This window comes from Myotis daubentonii, chromosome 17 (assembly GCF_963259705.1).
Source record: "Myotis daubentonii chromosome 17, mMyoDau2.1, whole genome shotgun sequence".
NCBI lineage: Eukaryota > Metazoa > Chordata > Mammalia > Chiroptera > Vespertilionidae > Myotis > Myotis daubentonii.
The window spans coordinates 20,460,623-20,477,926 of record NC_081856.1 but is presented as its reverse complement, the minus strand read 5'-3'; the positions used below and the strand labels follow the sequence as shown (position 1 = coordinate 20,477,926).

The window sequence follows — 17,304 nt, the reverse complement described above, 5'->3', positions numbered from 1 at the left end:
ATAACCCTGACATCTTACAATTAAAAAAAAAATCACTGAATTTTTACTTTGATGAAAATATATCTTAACAGCATTTAAATCTTATTTCTTACCTATTACAGCATTTTGGGGGTGTGGAGTTACATATGTTGGGGGAACAAGATGAAAGAGGAAAGGAAACCAGCAACTAGAAGGGTCTCTGGGAAGTGCCAAAGAAACCTGATCAAGCAACTGTCTTTTTTTTTGTCTTTATTGTTGAAAGTATTACCGATGCTCCTTTTTACTCCCCTATTGACCCCCTTCACCCCGCACCCACCCCTCCCAAGCCCAACTGTCTCCTAAGTGACTTCACACTTTACAAAATGTCTCCACATTTCTCATGCACTTCGCTTCTCAGGTCTGCTTTGTGAGGTAGCTGTTATTGCCATTTTCTAGTTAAGGAAGATGACTCAGATAGGTCATCTTCCTTAACTAGATAGTCAAACCGGTCAGCGGTCACAGAGTTCCCGGACCCTTTGAATCTCCTGCTGAGGAAGAGGTTCTCTCTGAGGTAGCCTGGAAAATGTCATTTGGTGAGCCATCCTCTTCAGGGCTCAATCTTTGAGGTCTTTGTCTAGTTAAAGACTTTGTTCATCTAGCACAAGTTCAGTTGTGTTCTCAAAATCTAGAGTTTTCTCTTACAGCCTCAGTAGGGTCTGAGGCCTGTTGACACCCTGATATCAGCCCGGTAGGACTCTGATCTCCAGAACTGTGAGAGAGTCTGTGTTTTTTTACACCACTAAACTTGTGGCTATTTGTTACAGCAGCAATAGGAAACCCACACAGATTTTGGTACCTGGAATACCTTAAAATGTAGAAGTGGCTTGGGAATTTGGCAGTGAGCAGATGCTGGGAGAATTCTGAGGAGGACAATAGGAAAAACCTAGATTGCCTTGAACAGATGGTAAGTACAAATATGAATGTTAAAAACTGAGGACTCGGAAGTGATGAGTATGTAAAGAACAGATATATCATCTTAAAGAATACCTACCTTGTCATAAATAGACTGTAAGTAGAAATATTAACATTAAAGGCACTTCTAATAAGGGCCCAGATGAAATGAGGAGCATGTTATTGGAAACTGGAAAAAAAAAAAATCCCTGTCATATAATTGCAGAAAGCTTAGCTGTGTTGTGCCCTGAAGTTAGGTGGAAAGCAACGTTTGTAAACAGTGTGAACTTGGATATTCAGTGTCATTGTTTGGGACCTTCGTGACTTTCGTGGCTGTTGGGATGGGGTGAATATATTTTGCATGTAAGATGGACATAACAAATCTTTGGAGGTTGGTGGACGTACTGTAGTAGGAAGACTATCCCTTAAAGATGCCTAAGTCTTAATCCTCAAACCTATGAATATGTTACCTTATGTAGCAAAAAGAACTTTGCAGATATGACTATATTAAGGACCTGGAGATGGAAAAATTATCCTAGATTATATGGATTGGTTCAATGTAATCACACGGGTCCTTATAAGAAAGAGGCAGGAGTGTCAGCATATGAAAAAGAGATTTAAATTCTGGTGGCCTCTAGAAACTGGAAAAGGCAAAACCCACCAAAAGGAATGTAGCCCTATCAAGAAATGTATCTGCACACTACAACAAAACCCAACACTTTTCAGGGAAGGATAGTGAAGTCCACAATCTAGAAAGACAGTGCTTATAACCAATAGAATGGCCACATTAAGTATGAGTGAGGATGTGCAACACCTGGAACTCACATATAGCACTGATGGAAATGTAAAGAATAGTACAATTACTTTATTTCCCCAAAACTATTGAGAAGTAACCTAGATCACACACATATATATACTGGTACATATACTAGAGGCCTGGTGCATGAATTTGTGTACTGGGGGGGGGGGGAGGGGGTTCCTCAGCCAGGCCTGCGTCCTCTTGCAGCCCGGGAGCCATCAGGGGATGTCTGACTGACAGCTTAGGCCTGCTCCCCACTGGCCATCAGACAGACATCCTTAGCACTACTTGCCAGCTGTGAGCCCAGCTTTTGGCTGAGGGGGACTCCCCCTGTGGGAGTGCACTGACCACCAGGGGGCAGCTCCTGAATTGACTGTCTGCCCCCTGGTGGTCAGTGTGCATCATAGTGACAGGTTGTTCTGCTGTTTGGTTGATTTGCATATTAGCCTTTTATTATATAGGATATATAGTTGTGCATATATAGGTACATATAAGTGTGTGTGTATCTATACTTACACACATACACACACATAATGTGTGTGAATGTGGGTGTGTATGATATCTAACCACAGAGTAGTTATTACTATCCTGTAAAACATACCTGCTTGTTTTTCAAAAGCTATGAAGAACCTGGTAGAAAAGGAAAATAACCTGATAAAAAGGGAAAGTAGAGTGATTTCAAAATGAATGCTTTTATTTTGAACTTCTACTTCCACATATCAGATCACATAAAGCGACACACTTCTGGGGTTTGTTTTGTTCTAATAAAAATAATAGAGCAAATGCATAAAACTCACACTGTAAACTCATTTAGTACTCACAAAAATCCCAGGAGGAACTATTTTTTCCCCCAGGCGAGGTACAGTGAGGTAAATTGAGGCACAGAGAGGCACCTAGAGTTATTCTTCATACCACGCACTTTCCTAAAACATGGCACTCTGCACGGAATAAAATTTCCCTCCCTAAATGCTCTATTAATTCTAGGCCCTAATGCTTCAACAGGCTGCGACAAGGCACCCGAATGTGTCTGGGAGCCATGCGTGACGCATAGCGTGCAACACAGCCCAGCGCTTACTACAACCTGCACCAACAGCAAATCCAAATCGGTCCCGACGCTTTCACACGGACGCGTACGTGTAGGAAAGAGTCCTAAAAAGCCTTTGCCATTACCCAGGATCCCCAAAGACGTCGGCGCCCCCCGTGAGTGCTGACTATCTGCTCCCTAGATCTTGGAGGGGACGGTCTGGGCCACCGGACTGGCGCGCAGCCCCCGGGGCCCAGGGCGCATGCGTGGCTCGGGCCGCGGGGCCGCGCGGGGAGGTCGCGGGGCCGCCTACCTGGTGCGCCGGCCGCGCAGGCACAGGACCAGGAGCAGCAGGGCCGCGGCCAGGGCCAGGCCCGCGGGGCTGAGGAGCGGCTGCAGCCAGGGCTCCAGCGGGAGGCGGCCCATGCCGGCCGTCACGTCCTCCGCCGTCCGGTGCGCGCGGCCGCGGTGGGTGAGCTGCTCCGTCTCTCCGAGCGGCGCGGCGCGGCGGCGGCTCTGCAGCCCGCGTGGTTTCTGGGCTGCGCGCCCTCGCTCCGGCCCGAGCGGCTGTCCGCTCTCGGCGCTGCCAGGAATGTCACGGCGGGGCCCCCGGAGCCTGGGTCCTAAAGTTCCCGACTCCCCTCCCCCGGCGCAACCCCCACCCACGCGCGCCGCCCTGCTCCCAGCCCGGCTCCTGGAAAACGGGGCGGGAAGAGGAGCCAGCGAGGGGGAAGGGGTAGGGATTTCCCGTGAGCCAGCCTCGTAAGGCCCGGAGGGGGAGGGGGGAAGGGGGAGAGGGGAGGGGGGTGGCGGGAGGGTTCCGAGTTGGGAGTGAGTGTGGCGTGGGTTCCCAGTCCCATAGCCCAAGCCCCTCGGGAGGGACCCTACCTGCCCCTGAACAGGGTGGGACTGCGCCCGCGGCGCTCTGGCACCACTTAGGGTGACCCCGAGCCCGGCAGGCAGAGACCTGCAGAGTGCGGGGCCCGCGCCTGCCTGGTCACCCTGCACATCCTATTTGTTTACCTTGAGAGCCTACTGTGTGCTCGGAGATCGGGAATATAGGGACCAGGAATAAGACATAGGAGCCCCGAGGATGCACACAGTCCAGGAAGAAAGAAGACAGAAGCGACCAGCTTACTGCAGAACAATCCTAAGGGCCAGAACAGAAGTGGTGCAAACCCCACAGGTTGTACTCAGAATAAGGGAGACGCTTTTAAAATAAGGGAGAAACTTTCCCTGCCGTTTCACACATGTTGATTCACTCTCCACTCCACACTGGTGATGTAACTTTTAGCGTCGTTTTAGAGAACATATAACGAGACTTAGGTTAAGTGACTTACCCCGGTGAGTTGATAAATAAAAAAGAATAATAGCCATTCTAACCAAGGCTATTCCAGACAGCCATGTGTTTTGTTTTGTTTTTCCTTTGTGCAACATTTTATTTCAAGGGTTCTCTAAACCATTACCACTTCAGAAATGTCCTCCATACCTTTGACCTTTCCAGCCCTCCTCTCCCTTGCCACCTTCCTATAACACAGACCTATTCTGTGTTGACCGTTCAAAATGCTCAATGGCTGCCTTTGTGATAAAGTCATAAATCTTCACCCTGCAATGAGAAGCACTCCACAATTTCTCTTTATGGTACAACTCCCATGGCTAGTACAGTTCCATATACACTAAAGCCTGAGCCAGTATGTCCCTCACAGTCAGCCCTTTCATGACTTACTGTATTCATCCTGCCTGGAAATTTTTCCTCTCTTCTCTGAATACTAAAATTCTAGCTACCTCTCAAGGCCCAGCTCAAATCCCCTTTCCTTCTAGAAATGACCCTAACTCTACTTTGGTAATTGATCTCTTTCTCCTCCGTACTTTTAACACTGTCTCTACTTTTCACCCCATCCAGTTGTCCCACTATATCTGAGTTTACTTCAGTCTGTCTTTCCTGCTGTAGCAGGTGGGAACCATCTCTTAGACAGCCATGTCTGCACCCACTCTCTATCCCCAACCCCCTCATCCTGTGTCCTCAAAGAACATAGTTGGAAGGACTTTGCCTCTGCCTGGCTCTTAGTCTGTGCTCCAGAACGGAATTACTGCTGTGTTGCTGCCCTTGGCCTTAAAGCTGTGAAGGGCTGAGCCAGCACTGGAACCCGAATGTTTATAAGTATCTTCATCTCTGACTTAGTCCAGGGTCCTTCTACAGCCTCTCCTTCCTCCTGTTGTAGATTCAGTTTTCCAGGAAATACGATAAAGTGCAGTGAGCAAATTGGTTCCCATCACTGCTTGGCCAGCAGAGCTCATTTGCAGGATGTTGTGCATGCTGTGCATTTCTGTAACCACGGCAGCAAGTCCCTCTTGCTGATTTTCACAAGAAGCCTCAACTTCCATAATTTTATTTTCCATTTGATCACCTGTTTGAAAATACAGGTAAAAATATCAAGCATTGATCAATTTTTGGAACATTTACTAAGTACTAAACATTTTGTTTATTAAGCAACCAGAGACCTGGTGCCCAAAATTTTGTGCACTCAGAGGGGTCCCTCAACCTGGCCTGTGCCCTCTCGCAGTCTGGGACCCCTCAGGGGATGTCCACCTGCTGGCTTAGGCCTACTCCCCGGGGGGATTGGGCCTAAGTTGGCAATCAGGCATCCCTCTGGCAGCCCGGGAGCCCTCGGGGGATGTCCACTTGCCAGCAGGGAGCAGGCCTAAGCTGCAGTCAGAAATCCTTAGTGCTGCTGAGGAAGCAGGAGAGGCTCCCGCCACCACTGCTCTGCTGGCAGCCGTCAGCCTGGCTTGTGGCTGAGCAGAGCTCCCCCTGTGGGAGCGCACTGACCACCAGGGGGCATCTCCTGCATTGAGTGTCTGCCCCCTGGTGGTCAGTGTGTGTCATAGTGACCCTAGTGTTAGGGTCAATTTGCATATTACCCTTTTATTATATAGGACTAGAGGCCCGGTGCACAAAAATTTGTGCACTTGGGGGGGGGGGGTGGGGGGTGTCCCTCAGTCCAGCCTGTGCCCTCTCACAGTCTGGGACCCCTCAGGAGATAACGACCTGCTGGCTTAGGCCTGCTCCCGGGTGGCAGAGGGCAGGCCCAATCCCTAGGTGCAGCCCCTGGTCGGGCTCAGAGCAGGGCCGATTGGGGAGTTGGGGCACCGCCCCCTGTCATGCACAGAGCAGGGCGGATAGGGAGGTTGCGATGCCACCCTCAGTCACGCTCAGGGTAGGGCCGATTGGGGGGTTGGGGCACCACCCCCTGTCACACTCAAGGCAGGGTCGATGGGGAGGTTGCAGCACCACCCCCTGTCACGCACAGAGCAGGGCCCATCAGGGGGGTTGGGGCGCTGCCCCCTGTCACACACAGAGCAGGGCGGATCAGGGGGTTGGGGCGCTGCACCCTGTCACACTCGGCAAGGCCGATGGGGAGGTTATGGCTCTACCCCGTCACACACAGAGCAGAGCCCGTGGGGGGCAGTTGGGGCACTGCCCTCTATCACCCACAGAGCAGGGCCGATCAGGGGATTGGGGCGCCTTCCCCTGCACGAACAGAACAGGGCCGATCAGGGGGTTTGAGGCTCCATACCCTGTTACGCACAGAGCAGGGCCGATCAGGGGGTTGGGGAGCTCCCCCCTGTCATGCACAGAGCAGGGCCCATCAGGGGTTGGGGAGCTCCCCCCTGTCACAGAGGAGGGCTGATAGGGGAGTTGGGGCACTGCCCCCTGTCACACACAGAGCTGCAGGGCAATCAGGGGGTTTGGGCGCTCCCCCCTGTCACACTGATCCCGGTGCCGGGAGGCCTTGCGGCTCCGCTGATCCCGGTGCTGGGAGGCATATTACCCTTTTACTATATAGAATAGAGGCCTGGTGCATGGGTGGGGGCTGGCTGGTTTGCCCTGAAGGGTGTCCTGGATCAGGGTGGGAGTCCCCACTGGGGTGCCTGGCCAGCTTGGATGAGGGGATGATGGCTGTTTGCAGCTGGTCACACACCTTTCAGGGTGGGGGTCCCCACTGGGGTGCCTGGCCAGTCTGGGTGAGGGGCTGAGGGCTGTTTTCAGGCTGGGACTGAAGCTCCCAACTGCTCCTTTTTTTCTTTTTATTCTGGGCCAGCTTTAGCTCTGGCTCCAGCTCTGAGGCCTCAGCTGTTGAAAGCAGGTATCTGGTTTGTTTAGGTTCTATAATCAAAACTCTGTATCAACTCCAGCTCTGAGATCCCAGCCAGCTGAAAGCTGGTTTCTGGGGTTTTGTTTAGCTTCTATATTTGTTACAATGTTTCAAACTGCAAGCTCAGAGGCCTGCAGCAGCAGGCGGGGAACGTTGGTTTCCTCCATCACTGAAGCAAGCAAGCCTCATGTTCAGTTTAAGCTGCCTGACTGCCGGCTGCCATCTTGGCTGGCAGTTAATTTGCATATCTCCCTGATTAGCCAATGGGAAGGGTAGCGGTTGTACGCTAATTACCATGTTTCTCTTTTATTAGATAGGATAACAGCAAACCCCTGCAGTTAAATACACTGTCCCCTGGAAGTGGAACGAAGAAGATTTGGTTAACAACTGTGTCGCATATCCCTATGGTATCTGCATAGTACCTTACTTAGAAGATTATAGTATACACTTAATACTTTCTGAATATGTTTTTCATTTCTGTTCAAAAGAGCCTTCATTCTGTAAACTGACCTGGTTGAAATAAAATCTGAAGACATCTTTTGTTCCTCTTTTGCATCATTATATTCAATCCAGTTCAATTTATTTTACCTCATACACATGCCTTGATCCACATCACTTCTCTGACGGAGATGACTCATTGACCCTCCATATCTACTTTCTCCTCAGGAATAGCTCTCAATTTTTAGCTAAGAATGCAGCTGTCCATTATAAACACAGATTTCCCAGCCTTCCTTGTAGTTAGATGTGACCATGTGACTGAATTCTAACCAGTAGGCCAGGTGTAAGTTATTACTCCAGGAGAGTACCCTTAACAGGAATGGACAGGCCCTTTGCCGCCTTTCCTTTTTCCTGCTGCTTAGATTGTGGACTATATGCCTGGAACTCAAATGGCCCTATTAGTACATATAAGTATGTCCCAAATACTGCATTTAGTATTATTTTTGTTTACATGAAAGTCAAAATTAACTGGGGATTCTTTCATTTTATTTGCTAGCTCTGGCAACTCTAATAGCTTAATTCCAACACAAGGGTTCATAAGGCATACAGAGCAACTACAAAATTCTAACTGCCCAACTGTCCACTTCAGAAACCAGCCACAAATTTTTCCTTCAACATCACGCTCCAGTGTTACTGTCTTGTGTACCTAACTAGACCAGGCCCAACAGCCAGACCCAAGAAAGTCATGGGGTAGCCCTTAGACTCCGAGGTATCCAAATGTGGACATGGATCAGTACAGATAGCAACTGGTCTTACTTCAGACAATACTGACTTTGAGACAGATGGAGATAGAGAAATACAAGAAAAAACAGAATTGAAAGCAAAGGGAATAAAGGTAGAGGATGATACACCGGAGTCTCTACAGTGTGAGCTGTGAAATCCAGATGATGGGTCGTACTTCACCAGCTCAGGTGACCTTCATCTACCAGCTGGTCAGAGCGGTTAGCCTCTGTCTCTGTTCTCGACCTGATCAAAGATTAGAGCTTGAATTATGGCCCTGCAGTGCCCTCTAGTATTTGCTCTTTTGTTGCTTTCTTCTTAGGGTCTTCCTCAGCATCAACAATGTCTTTGACAAAAATTAGGGAGAGAAAAGAAGACAGGTCTTTAAAAGAAAATTGTCCTTTCAACAGCTCTCTCATTCTCAAGAAATACCTTCTTCTTGGCACTCCTATGGCTGTGCACTCCCAATTGTACTCTTAATTCTCTGATTGTTTCTTAATCCCCGTGGCCAGTTCTTCCTCTACTTGATCAGTGAATGTCAAAGGGTTTGATCCTAGGTGTTGGATCCCAGGCATATTTTAATTATTGACATTTGATTTAAAAACTGTAATGTTCTTTTCAATTTATTGATGCAATACAATATAAATACTATAGTGACTTAATGCCCACAATCAATCAATTTTTTAAAAACCCATGAATAAGCTCTTCTTTAAACTTTACATTTTATATTTTCTCCTTGAACTCATATTTCCATTTCATTTCTCTCAGACTTTTATTCTAACATAATATATTTTTATGCTTGAAGATATTTTATTGATAACATTTTATCTTTCTGCTATAAAAATATGTATATAAATTGAAATTTATTTTTTATATTCTTTATGACCAGATGACCTGTTATTTTTCCTTCATCTGGATTAAGTTATCATTACCATTATTATTGGCACATTATTGATCAAAGAAACTTAAATATAGTACAGAAACTGATAAAAAGTAAGTTTAATTAGAAATGCACATTTAAATATGTATATGAATGGCTATGCATATGTAACTCTCTTCTCTGACAATGAGAAACTTGGATCCCATCACCCTCAATATATTTACTTATTTGATCCATCCCATCTATATGTAGACCCTCCCTTCACCACCACCAGCATTGCCCCATCCCCACAATCTCCTCTCACCTATTAGCTCTGACACCTGACACATGGCTCAGCTTGCATTTCTACTTCCCCTCTTTGTGTTATTTTGCTGTGGCTCAGCTACTGACTTTTGGACTAAATTATTCTGAAAGGAAATGAGATAGGGAGGGGAAAGAAACCATGTTTTTACAAATCTTAACTCTTTTAATTCTGAGATGGAATGATGATAGATAGATAGATAGATAGATAGATAGATAGATAGATAGATAGATGATAGATAGATAGATGATAGATAGATAGGAAGGAAGGACACAGTCTATGAGTTTCTCACCTAGATGAAATAACCCACAATGCCCTCTAGTATTTGCTCTGACAATTTCCTTGACATAAATTAGGGAGGGAAAATAAGATATGTCTTTAAAAGAAAATTGTCACTATTTTAATCTAACTCTACAAATATATCTGATTTCAAAATATTCCAACACAGACAAAATATCCCTATTTCTATGACCTACTTTATTTAAAACAGAAAAATTATGAGAAAGTGAAAGGCAAAAGCCTTATCAAAAGTTTATAGTAACTTGGTTAAAGAAGCTTTCAGACACTTTTTGTTAAAAGTTGGGGTGGGTGAAACACAATCCTTTCTTTTGTAATATGAGGGAACTTTTCACTGTGAAAAGGGAAGATGGGAAAGATACATTAATTTCTTGACCACAGGCAGATCAGTTTTAGCAAAACGTAAAAGTTGAGGATATGAAAAATGGATTTTCTTAAATCTTTCACTGCCTACAAAGTTTTTGGGAAATCCTCATGGATTCTTAGAGGCACTTGTACCAAATTTGCTAATTATTGGCCTATGTGCTTATCTTAGCAGGAAGATATTTTTCTTTAGAATCATGGTCACAATCTGGAAAAAGAACTGAGACGGACTCATGTCAGGCCAATAAAATATACAAGGAAAGATGAGACTCAAAGCAGGGATGTATCAGAGCAAGTAGGTGGTAATAAAGGCCTCCCTTGTAAACATCTGGCCTTTCCTCCCATATCTGAAAACGTTACCCACGTTTTAAACAATTCTCATCAAAACATTTTACACCACGAATCCTGTAAAATCCAGTCGATTTCAACCAGATAACCTGTAGCTGTTAAAGAATTATATTATCCTGTTCATAAGATGAGAGGTAGTGACATTTTATTCTCTCAATGCCGAGCTAAAATTCCACACGTCTGGCATTAGGGCTACCAGGGGAAAAGCACAGAAGCACCATTGTACACTCCTCGTGTTGGTATCTCAAGTTGCCCGTAACTTCATTTGGCATTGGCAGCTGGCAGTCGCCGCTGGGTCGCCACTGAGAGCAGCGGGTATTGGTGCTATGCATCGCGTGGGACTGGAGGACCTTCGTCGTCTTTCAAAAACGAAGCAGCTTTCCTTCCATTCTTCTGAACGTGATCTTCGTTCATTTTCTCCAAAGCTTCTATCTCAGCCAAGAAATCAGCTTCATTGTCTGCTGAGATGTTTAAACCTGACACAGCATTAAAGAGCTCTCGTTCATTAAGGGCTTCCTTCACTCCGCCTTTCTGGAAAAACTGTGAGACATTCCTACAGTCACGGAACAAGAACTCCAGGCCGTGAGGATGGGTCGGTTCTACAGACTGACTGACATCGATCAACCAAACCTTTCCAGCGTGCCACAGCATGTTATACTCACTGAGTCGGCATGCACGAGCGTGCATTCGTTATATAACTGCTGCATCAAGTGAAGAGTTTGGTGGTAGGCTTCTTTCATTTTCTTCGCTACTGAGCTTCACTTCTTTTAACTTGGGAGCTGGAACTTGATCATGGCCAATAAAAGACATCACTAAAATGTGTTTCTTGAGCAGCACAACTGCTGGGCAAGGAATTCCAGCTTTCTGCATTCTTGATGGCACATTCTGTAGGTATAAATTTACTACATTCCTTTTCATCTTCCATGCTCCCTCCATAGGCATGAAAGACAACAGATTCCTTCCCTGTGCTGATGCAGCCAGTGATGGTCTCCAACATTCCCGAGTTGACCATTTTATACATAAGTAAGCGTGTCTTGGGATCAACTGCTTTTTCGGCAGTAGAGTGTTCTTTTTTCTCGTGGAGGCGGGCACTTCGACGTTCTTCTGAGTAGGCATGTTGTTTTAAAGCATTGAAAACATGGTTTGATAGCTTTAAATCCATTCCAATTCCATCTCCTACCTGAAACCCAGGTGCAAAATGCTCCATTCTGGCTGTATTCTTTCTCCCACAGACTACTTCATCATGTTTGGTGGTGATGTCTTTTCCTTTTCCAATAAACCCCTTTTTGGGAGTAGGAACTGGTTTTGCTGGTCTATATGGATCATCACGAGTGTCCTGCCAGTCAACCTCATCTTCAGAGCTATCACTGTCTTCATAGGGATGCACTTTTCGATAATTCTCAAAGGAAATGAAAACTTTGCTATCGCCATGGAATTTCTTTTCTTCACGCCTAAGCTGTGCATCATATTCTCTGTCAAATTCCATCTGTAGCATCTGAGCCAGCATTAGGTCACTGGAAGTATCAGTGTTTTCTCCAGTAAGAAATGGTCCTTCAGCAACAGCAACTTTAGGAAAAGCAGCAGCTTCTTCTTCTAATTGCAACTCTTTAGCCAACTGCTCACTCATGACATCAGCCAAAGAACAGGATATTGTCTTTTGAGGCGTAGCCCATGGACACTTGTTGGGTCCCCAGGCCGCTGCCGGCCCGGGTTCCGGCGATGACACTCCGACCAGATCCATGCAGGGAAGAGCCAGCCGTGAGCACAGGAGCGATGGCGGGGCCGGAGGCGGGGCCGAAGCTGCGGTGACAGATCTATCTTAGCAGTATGGTACTAATAACACAATACCATAGACTGAGCGGCTTATAAATAATAGAAATTCATATCTCACAGTTCTCGAGGCTAAAAGTTTGAGATCAGGGTACCAGCATGGTCAGATTCTGGGAAGAGCCCTGCCTCCCAGCCATGATCAGAGAATCAGGCGCCTTTGCCGCCCTGGCCAGTGATAGCAGGAAGTAGGGGTGGAGCCAGCGATGGGAGCTGGGCACGGTCGAAGCTGGCAGTCCCGGGAGCTAGGGGCTCCTTGCCTGGGCCTAAAGCGGAGCCCACGATCGCAGGGCCACTGCAGCTGTGGGTCCCCGCTGCCCGGGCCGGACGCCTCAGCCAGAGGCCTCAGGCCTGGTCAAGGGGCCGATCCAGTGATTGGTGATCGGAGGGTGATGAGGGTCAACTCCTCTGACTGAGGCATCAGGCCTGGGCGGGGGGCTGAGCCGGGGATTGGGGGGATATGATGGTCCCCTTGCCCAGGCCTGATGCCTGGGTCAGAGGCGTCAGGCTTGGGCGGGAGGTGGAGCAAGCGATCAGAGGGAGATGGGGGTCCCCTGCCCAGGCATGATTCCTGGGCCAGAGGCCTCAGGCCTGGGCGGGGGCCAGAGCCAGTGATCGGGGGGAGATGGGGGTCCCCTGTCCAAGCCTGACACCTCTGGCGGAGGCGTCAGGCCTGGGCAAGGGGCCGATCAGGTGATCAGAGGGTGATGCGGGTCTACGCCTCTGGCTGAGGCATCAGGCCTGGGCAAGGGGCAGAGCCAGCAATCGGAGGGGTCTGGGGGTCCCCTGCCCAGGCCTGATGCCTGGGCCAGAGGCATCTGGCCTGGGCTGGGGGCAGAACCAGTGATGGGGGGAAATGAGGGTCCCCTGCCCAGGCCTGACACCTCTGTCAGAGGCATCAGGCCTGGGCAAGGGGCCTATCCTGCGATTGGAGGGTGATGGGGGTCAATGCCTGAGGGCTCCCAGTATGTGAGAGGGGGCAGGCTGGGCTGAGGGACACTCCCCCCCACACACACCCAGTGCACGAATTTCATGCACCGGGCCCCTAGTTATATATAATGGTGTTCAAGAAAAATGCAATTACCAATAAATTTTAGTAAATTGAAGTCTGTGAAAAAATATAATTCATACAGATAAGCCAATAATGTGCACAAGTTAGAATAAAAAGATGTTAAAATGTCATTCATTAGTGAGAATGAGTAGGAATTGGGCATAAATTACACTTGACTTCTATAAAATAGAACATATAATGGAAACTACAAAAAAATTTTAAATTTCTGTAAAATTTTTTGCCTCTTAAAACACAACTTTTCATATTAATATTCAACTCATCTCTGTCATATTGTTTTAGATGTTTATTGAAAATTACCTCAACTATTTAGACTTAAGATGTAAATTACTCTATACATCTTAAAAGCAGGAAGTATTTTTAAGAGTTGGGATATACTTATTTACGCATGCTTCATCATTTGGCAAATAGTTGAATGCCTACAAAAACTCAATGTAGAGACAAACAGGGGGATGTAACAGTGAGTGAAATTAGATGGAGATACTGTCTAGAATCTTTTTATTGAAAGCAAAAGGAACCATAACTTAAGCAAGAAGATGGAATCCACTTTCAGAATTATAGATGAGCTTGCCAAAATGAAAGACAGGATCTAGCGTGTCTATGCCTTTCAGTTCCAGGAACCTGAGAACCCATTTTTTGAAATGCCTTTATTAGATCATCCAGCCACAGCTGCCTTCTTCACCTGTGGATATTTGTTCTAATTTACATCCCTGAGGGTATGAATATGGTTGATGGTGCTTGAGTCCTTTTTCCATCTCTGGGAATAGTTGTGTGACTGTTATGGGTAGTTCCACCATAATCACAAAGAATAAAGTTCCTTAAAGATTAAAAAGGAGGGAGTGTAGGGTTTCTACTGGAAGGAAGAGAGAAAGTATATTTGGGGTAGAAATGTCCACTGCGGTTCTCAACCAAGAACCAAAATCTGTATCTGGTTCATATTCTTATATAAAAGCCAGTTTATTCGTTTACATTTTAAAATTGCTTCAGTTTCTCACCCCTCCCACCCCCTTTCCCTCTTCTGGTCTTCTCCTGTTTTCTCTTGTTTCTCTTTCTCTCTTTCTTTTATATCCATCCATATTGTTCAGCCTTTCTTAAGAGGACCCTTAATCATCCTTAGGTAATTTTTTTTAAGTCAATGCTGCAATGTGTTTATAATTTTAATTAAAATAGTGCAATGTTTGTATAATTTAAATTAAAGTAGACCTATAATAACTTATAGCTTTAAAAATGCTTTCATACAAACATTTGCTATACGATGCACACATGAATGCTATTCTCTTTGTGAAGCACATTACATAGAGAAGCAGCTCAATCACCAACCAGTGCCTGTAATTTGTAGCATCTACACTTGTGGCCTAGTAACATCTAGGGTGAAGGAAATGCTCCACAGGAACTGTGAAGGTTTAAAAAAGGAAGGGTTGCCCAAGAAAACACTGGATCCAGCATGTAAAACACTGTTTTCCTTTTAATGCACCCTCTGGTCATATAATATTTTTTATCTTGATGCTATTTTCAAAATTCTGTGGGGAATGTTTTTTTTTTGTCCTATTAATTACCATTTTAATAAATCAGTAGGCTCATGAATGAAACCTTTGCACTGATCTTTTATTTTCAATATTTATCAATAAGACATTTCAAACATAACTGACATTACATTTTTTGATTCGAAGTTCATATTTAAAATCATTGTTTGTTTTCTCTGTCCATGAGATCTTAATATGCACAGCATGTCTCTCCTGAGTAGCGGCCAAATTTCCCTCAGGCTGGACTTTTAACTACCGGTGGCAGCCCGTCTGGACCTGCAGACACATGGGCATTTGGGCATGCTTCAGCTTCAGCTGCTCTAGAAGACGCCTGTCCTTGGTGGTCAGCTGTCCCTCACATTGTGCATCAGTCTCAGGTCTCCTTGACAGAACATGCCTCTCCTGAGTGTCCACGGGTAGCCACCCTTTCCACATGGCCTTTGGGCTCACTTTGAATTCTCATTTTTGTTTTCAGGCTTTTGATGATGTGGAACTAAGATTTGCTAATTTTTGAGCTTGCCTTTTATCTGATATAATTTCTCATGCCCGTGGCCAAAAGAATATTTAAATTAACCATGTTAGAAAATTCATGAACATTTGGAGTCCTCTTCATTTAAAACAAATCTTTTTTTTTCCCAAAATACAAATAATATAACTAATTGAAATCTTTAAAATTATGCTCCCTCAGACCCTTCATGTAATTCGTGTAAGCATATGTAGTATATAATTTATATTTTAAATCAGACCACTCCAAATATACTCTCAAAATTTCATGAAAAATCTATCTTCTTTTTTATAGGCTACGGTTTAAAGAGTTAAAAAGACAAAACCTTATAGAAACGAACATCTTACTGATGACACACACGTTTCCCAGTTCTTGCTGAACCCCCTGAGTTCTATATGCCCTGAAACTGATAGGATATTGCTGGGTATTTCTTTGGTAACGCCAACCTCTCTCCCCAACTTTCTATTACCCAATACTCCCAGAGGACCCCAGGGTAGCTAAAAGGCTTACAGCATAACTGTTAATATGGTTATGGTGACAAAGGACTACTTGGAAGTTATTCTGCTTTAAGGGCAATGCTTGATTACTGTGAAAGGTGAGGTGTGCCAAGAAAATTGCTTGCATTTCCTGGATTTTGCTTAACCTTGTTTGTTGAGATCTTATAAAAACAATAATCCTTAAAGGATGTTGTGCTCTTTTTCCTCATTTTGGTGAAATCCTGCAGTAATGTCAAATTTTTAAAAAAACTCAGTTCTGCCAACATCCTGGTTTAGCTCAGTGAGATAATAGTAAGGTAAGAAATTTGCATTGTTTTAAGTCACTGAACTTGTGTCAATTTGTTAAAGCAACAATAGAAAGCTGATAAAGGTTTATGTCATTTTTCACGGTCACTTTTCTGCTTCTATTTTGATCCCAGGTTCTGTTTACCGCAGATTCAGATTCCTCTGTGAATGCTCCCCATACTAACCTATGGGATCCTCCATGGTCTTATGCACAAGGGAGTACCTTCTCCTCTTCTCTCTCCTACACATAATCGGTCCTCATCTTCCCCCTAACATGATGCTTTATAACCCTTCCTACCAAAGCACCTCTATCTAACACAGAAGAAAGTTTACTTTGCATGTGATCTGCTGCTGGCCCTGAACCTGCCAGCTGAAACAATGATAGCTTTTTCAGTCTTTAACTTTAAAACGAAGAAAAAGTTTAATGCCATTAACATAAAAATAATGTTTTAAATACCTTAGCTCAAGTGATTTTCTGCCTCCACCTGCCTTTATGAGGAAAACTGTTGCCCCTTAAAGGTGTGTCTTGTTCATCTTCAGTCTCCCTTTCCTCCTGGCACAACATCTGAACTTCTTGGAGGATAGTCATACTTAAAAAGCCAGGTTTTAACTACAACCTGGATCTCCGTGGGGGCATTACTGCATGATAGTCACTGTTCTGTCATTGCCTCCGTGCATGAATCTGGGCAGGTCCTGAAATGGTCACTAGGTCTAGACAGGAGAGGAAGGCATTTGATCCTGACGAAGGGATGCTGGGAGAGTAGAACCCTTGTGAAGAAGGGCAGGCTTGCCCTGGCCCGTGTGGCCCAGCAGTTATAATGTTGGCCCACACACCAAAGGGTCATGGGTTCGATTCCCGGTCCAGAGCACGTACCTGAGTTGTGGATTCGCTCCCCAGCCCCAGTTGGGGTGCATGAGAGAAGCAACCAATTGATATGTCTCACATTGATGTCTCTCTCTCTCTCTCTCTCTCTCTCTCTCTCTCTCTCTCTCTCTCCCTGCCTCCGTTCCTTCATCCCTTTCTCTCACTCTAAAAATCAATGGAAAAAGTATCCACAGTGAGGATTAACAGAAAAAGGGGGGCAGACTCAATAGAAACTAGGGTCTGGGAGGTGGTGGCAAACAAGTAGACTGGTATGGGGGGGCGGGGGGCGGGGAGGCGTTGAAAAATCTGAGCTCTCCAAGGTTAGGTAGTGTGAGTGCTGTTGGGTTACAGGTGTGGCCAATATATAGGGACATTTATGTGGAGGAATAAGTTCACTAGAGAGCTGATGTTTGAGGCTGCCGTGAAGAAGGATCAGT

At 45.7% G+C, this 17,304-nt stretch overlaps 2 protein-coding genes across 6 annotated transcripts in view; both read right to left on the bottom strand.

The window, feature by feature from the left end:
* Positions 1 to 3,418, bottom strand: part of LOC132220110 (cytochrome P450 7B1) — a 154,576-nt gene extending 151,158 nt beyond the window's left edge. The window contains exons 1-2 of one of the 5 annotated variants that reach the window (XM_059673051.1): positions 3,046 to 3,417; positions 2,310 to 2,338 (exon numbers count right to left, since the gene is read on the bottom strand). Coding sequence is in view for 2 of the 5 variants with exons in the window: in XM_059673048.1 (XP_059529031.1) it covers positions 3,046 to 3,158 (113 nt within the window). In the remaining 3 variants the exon portion in view is untranslated. Of the gene's footprint in view, positions 1 to 2,309; positions 2,339 to 3,045 lie in introns of all 5 variants that reach the window. The other 4 variants (XM_059673048.1, XM_059673054.1, XM_059673053.1 and 1 more) reach the window with 4 other exon arrangements.
* Positions 3,419 to 10,165: 6,747 nt separating this feature from the next.
* Positions 10,166 to 12,099, bottom strand: LOC132220106 (serine/threonine-protein kinase RIO3-like). Its single transcript, XM_059673046.1, is given in 4 exon segments — positions 10,166 to 10,961; positions 10,964 to 11,036; positions 11,038 to 11,170; positions 11,172 to 12,099. Coding segments are annotated over 4 exon segments (1,413 nt in total). The 5' UTR covers positions 12,038 to 12,099; the 3' UTR covers positions 10,166 to 10,620.
* Between the last annotated feature and the right edge of the window lie 5,205 nt (positions 12,100 to 17,304).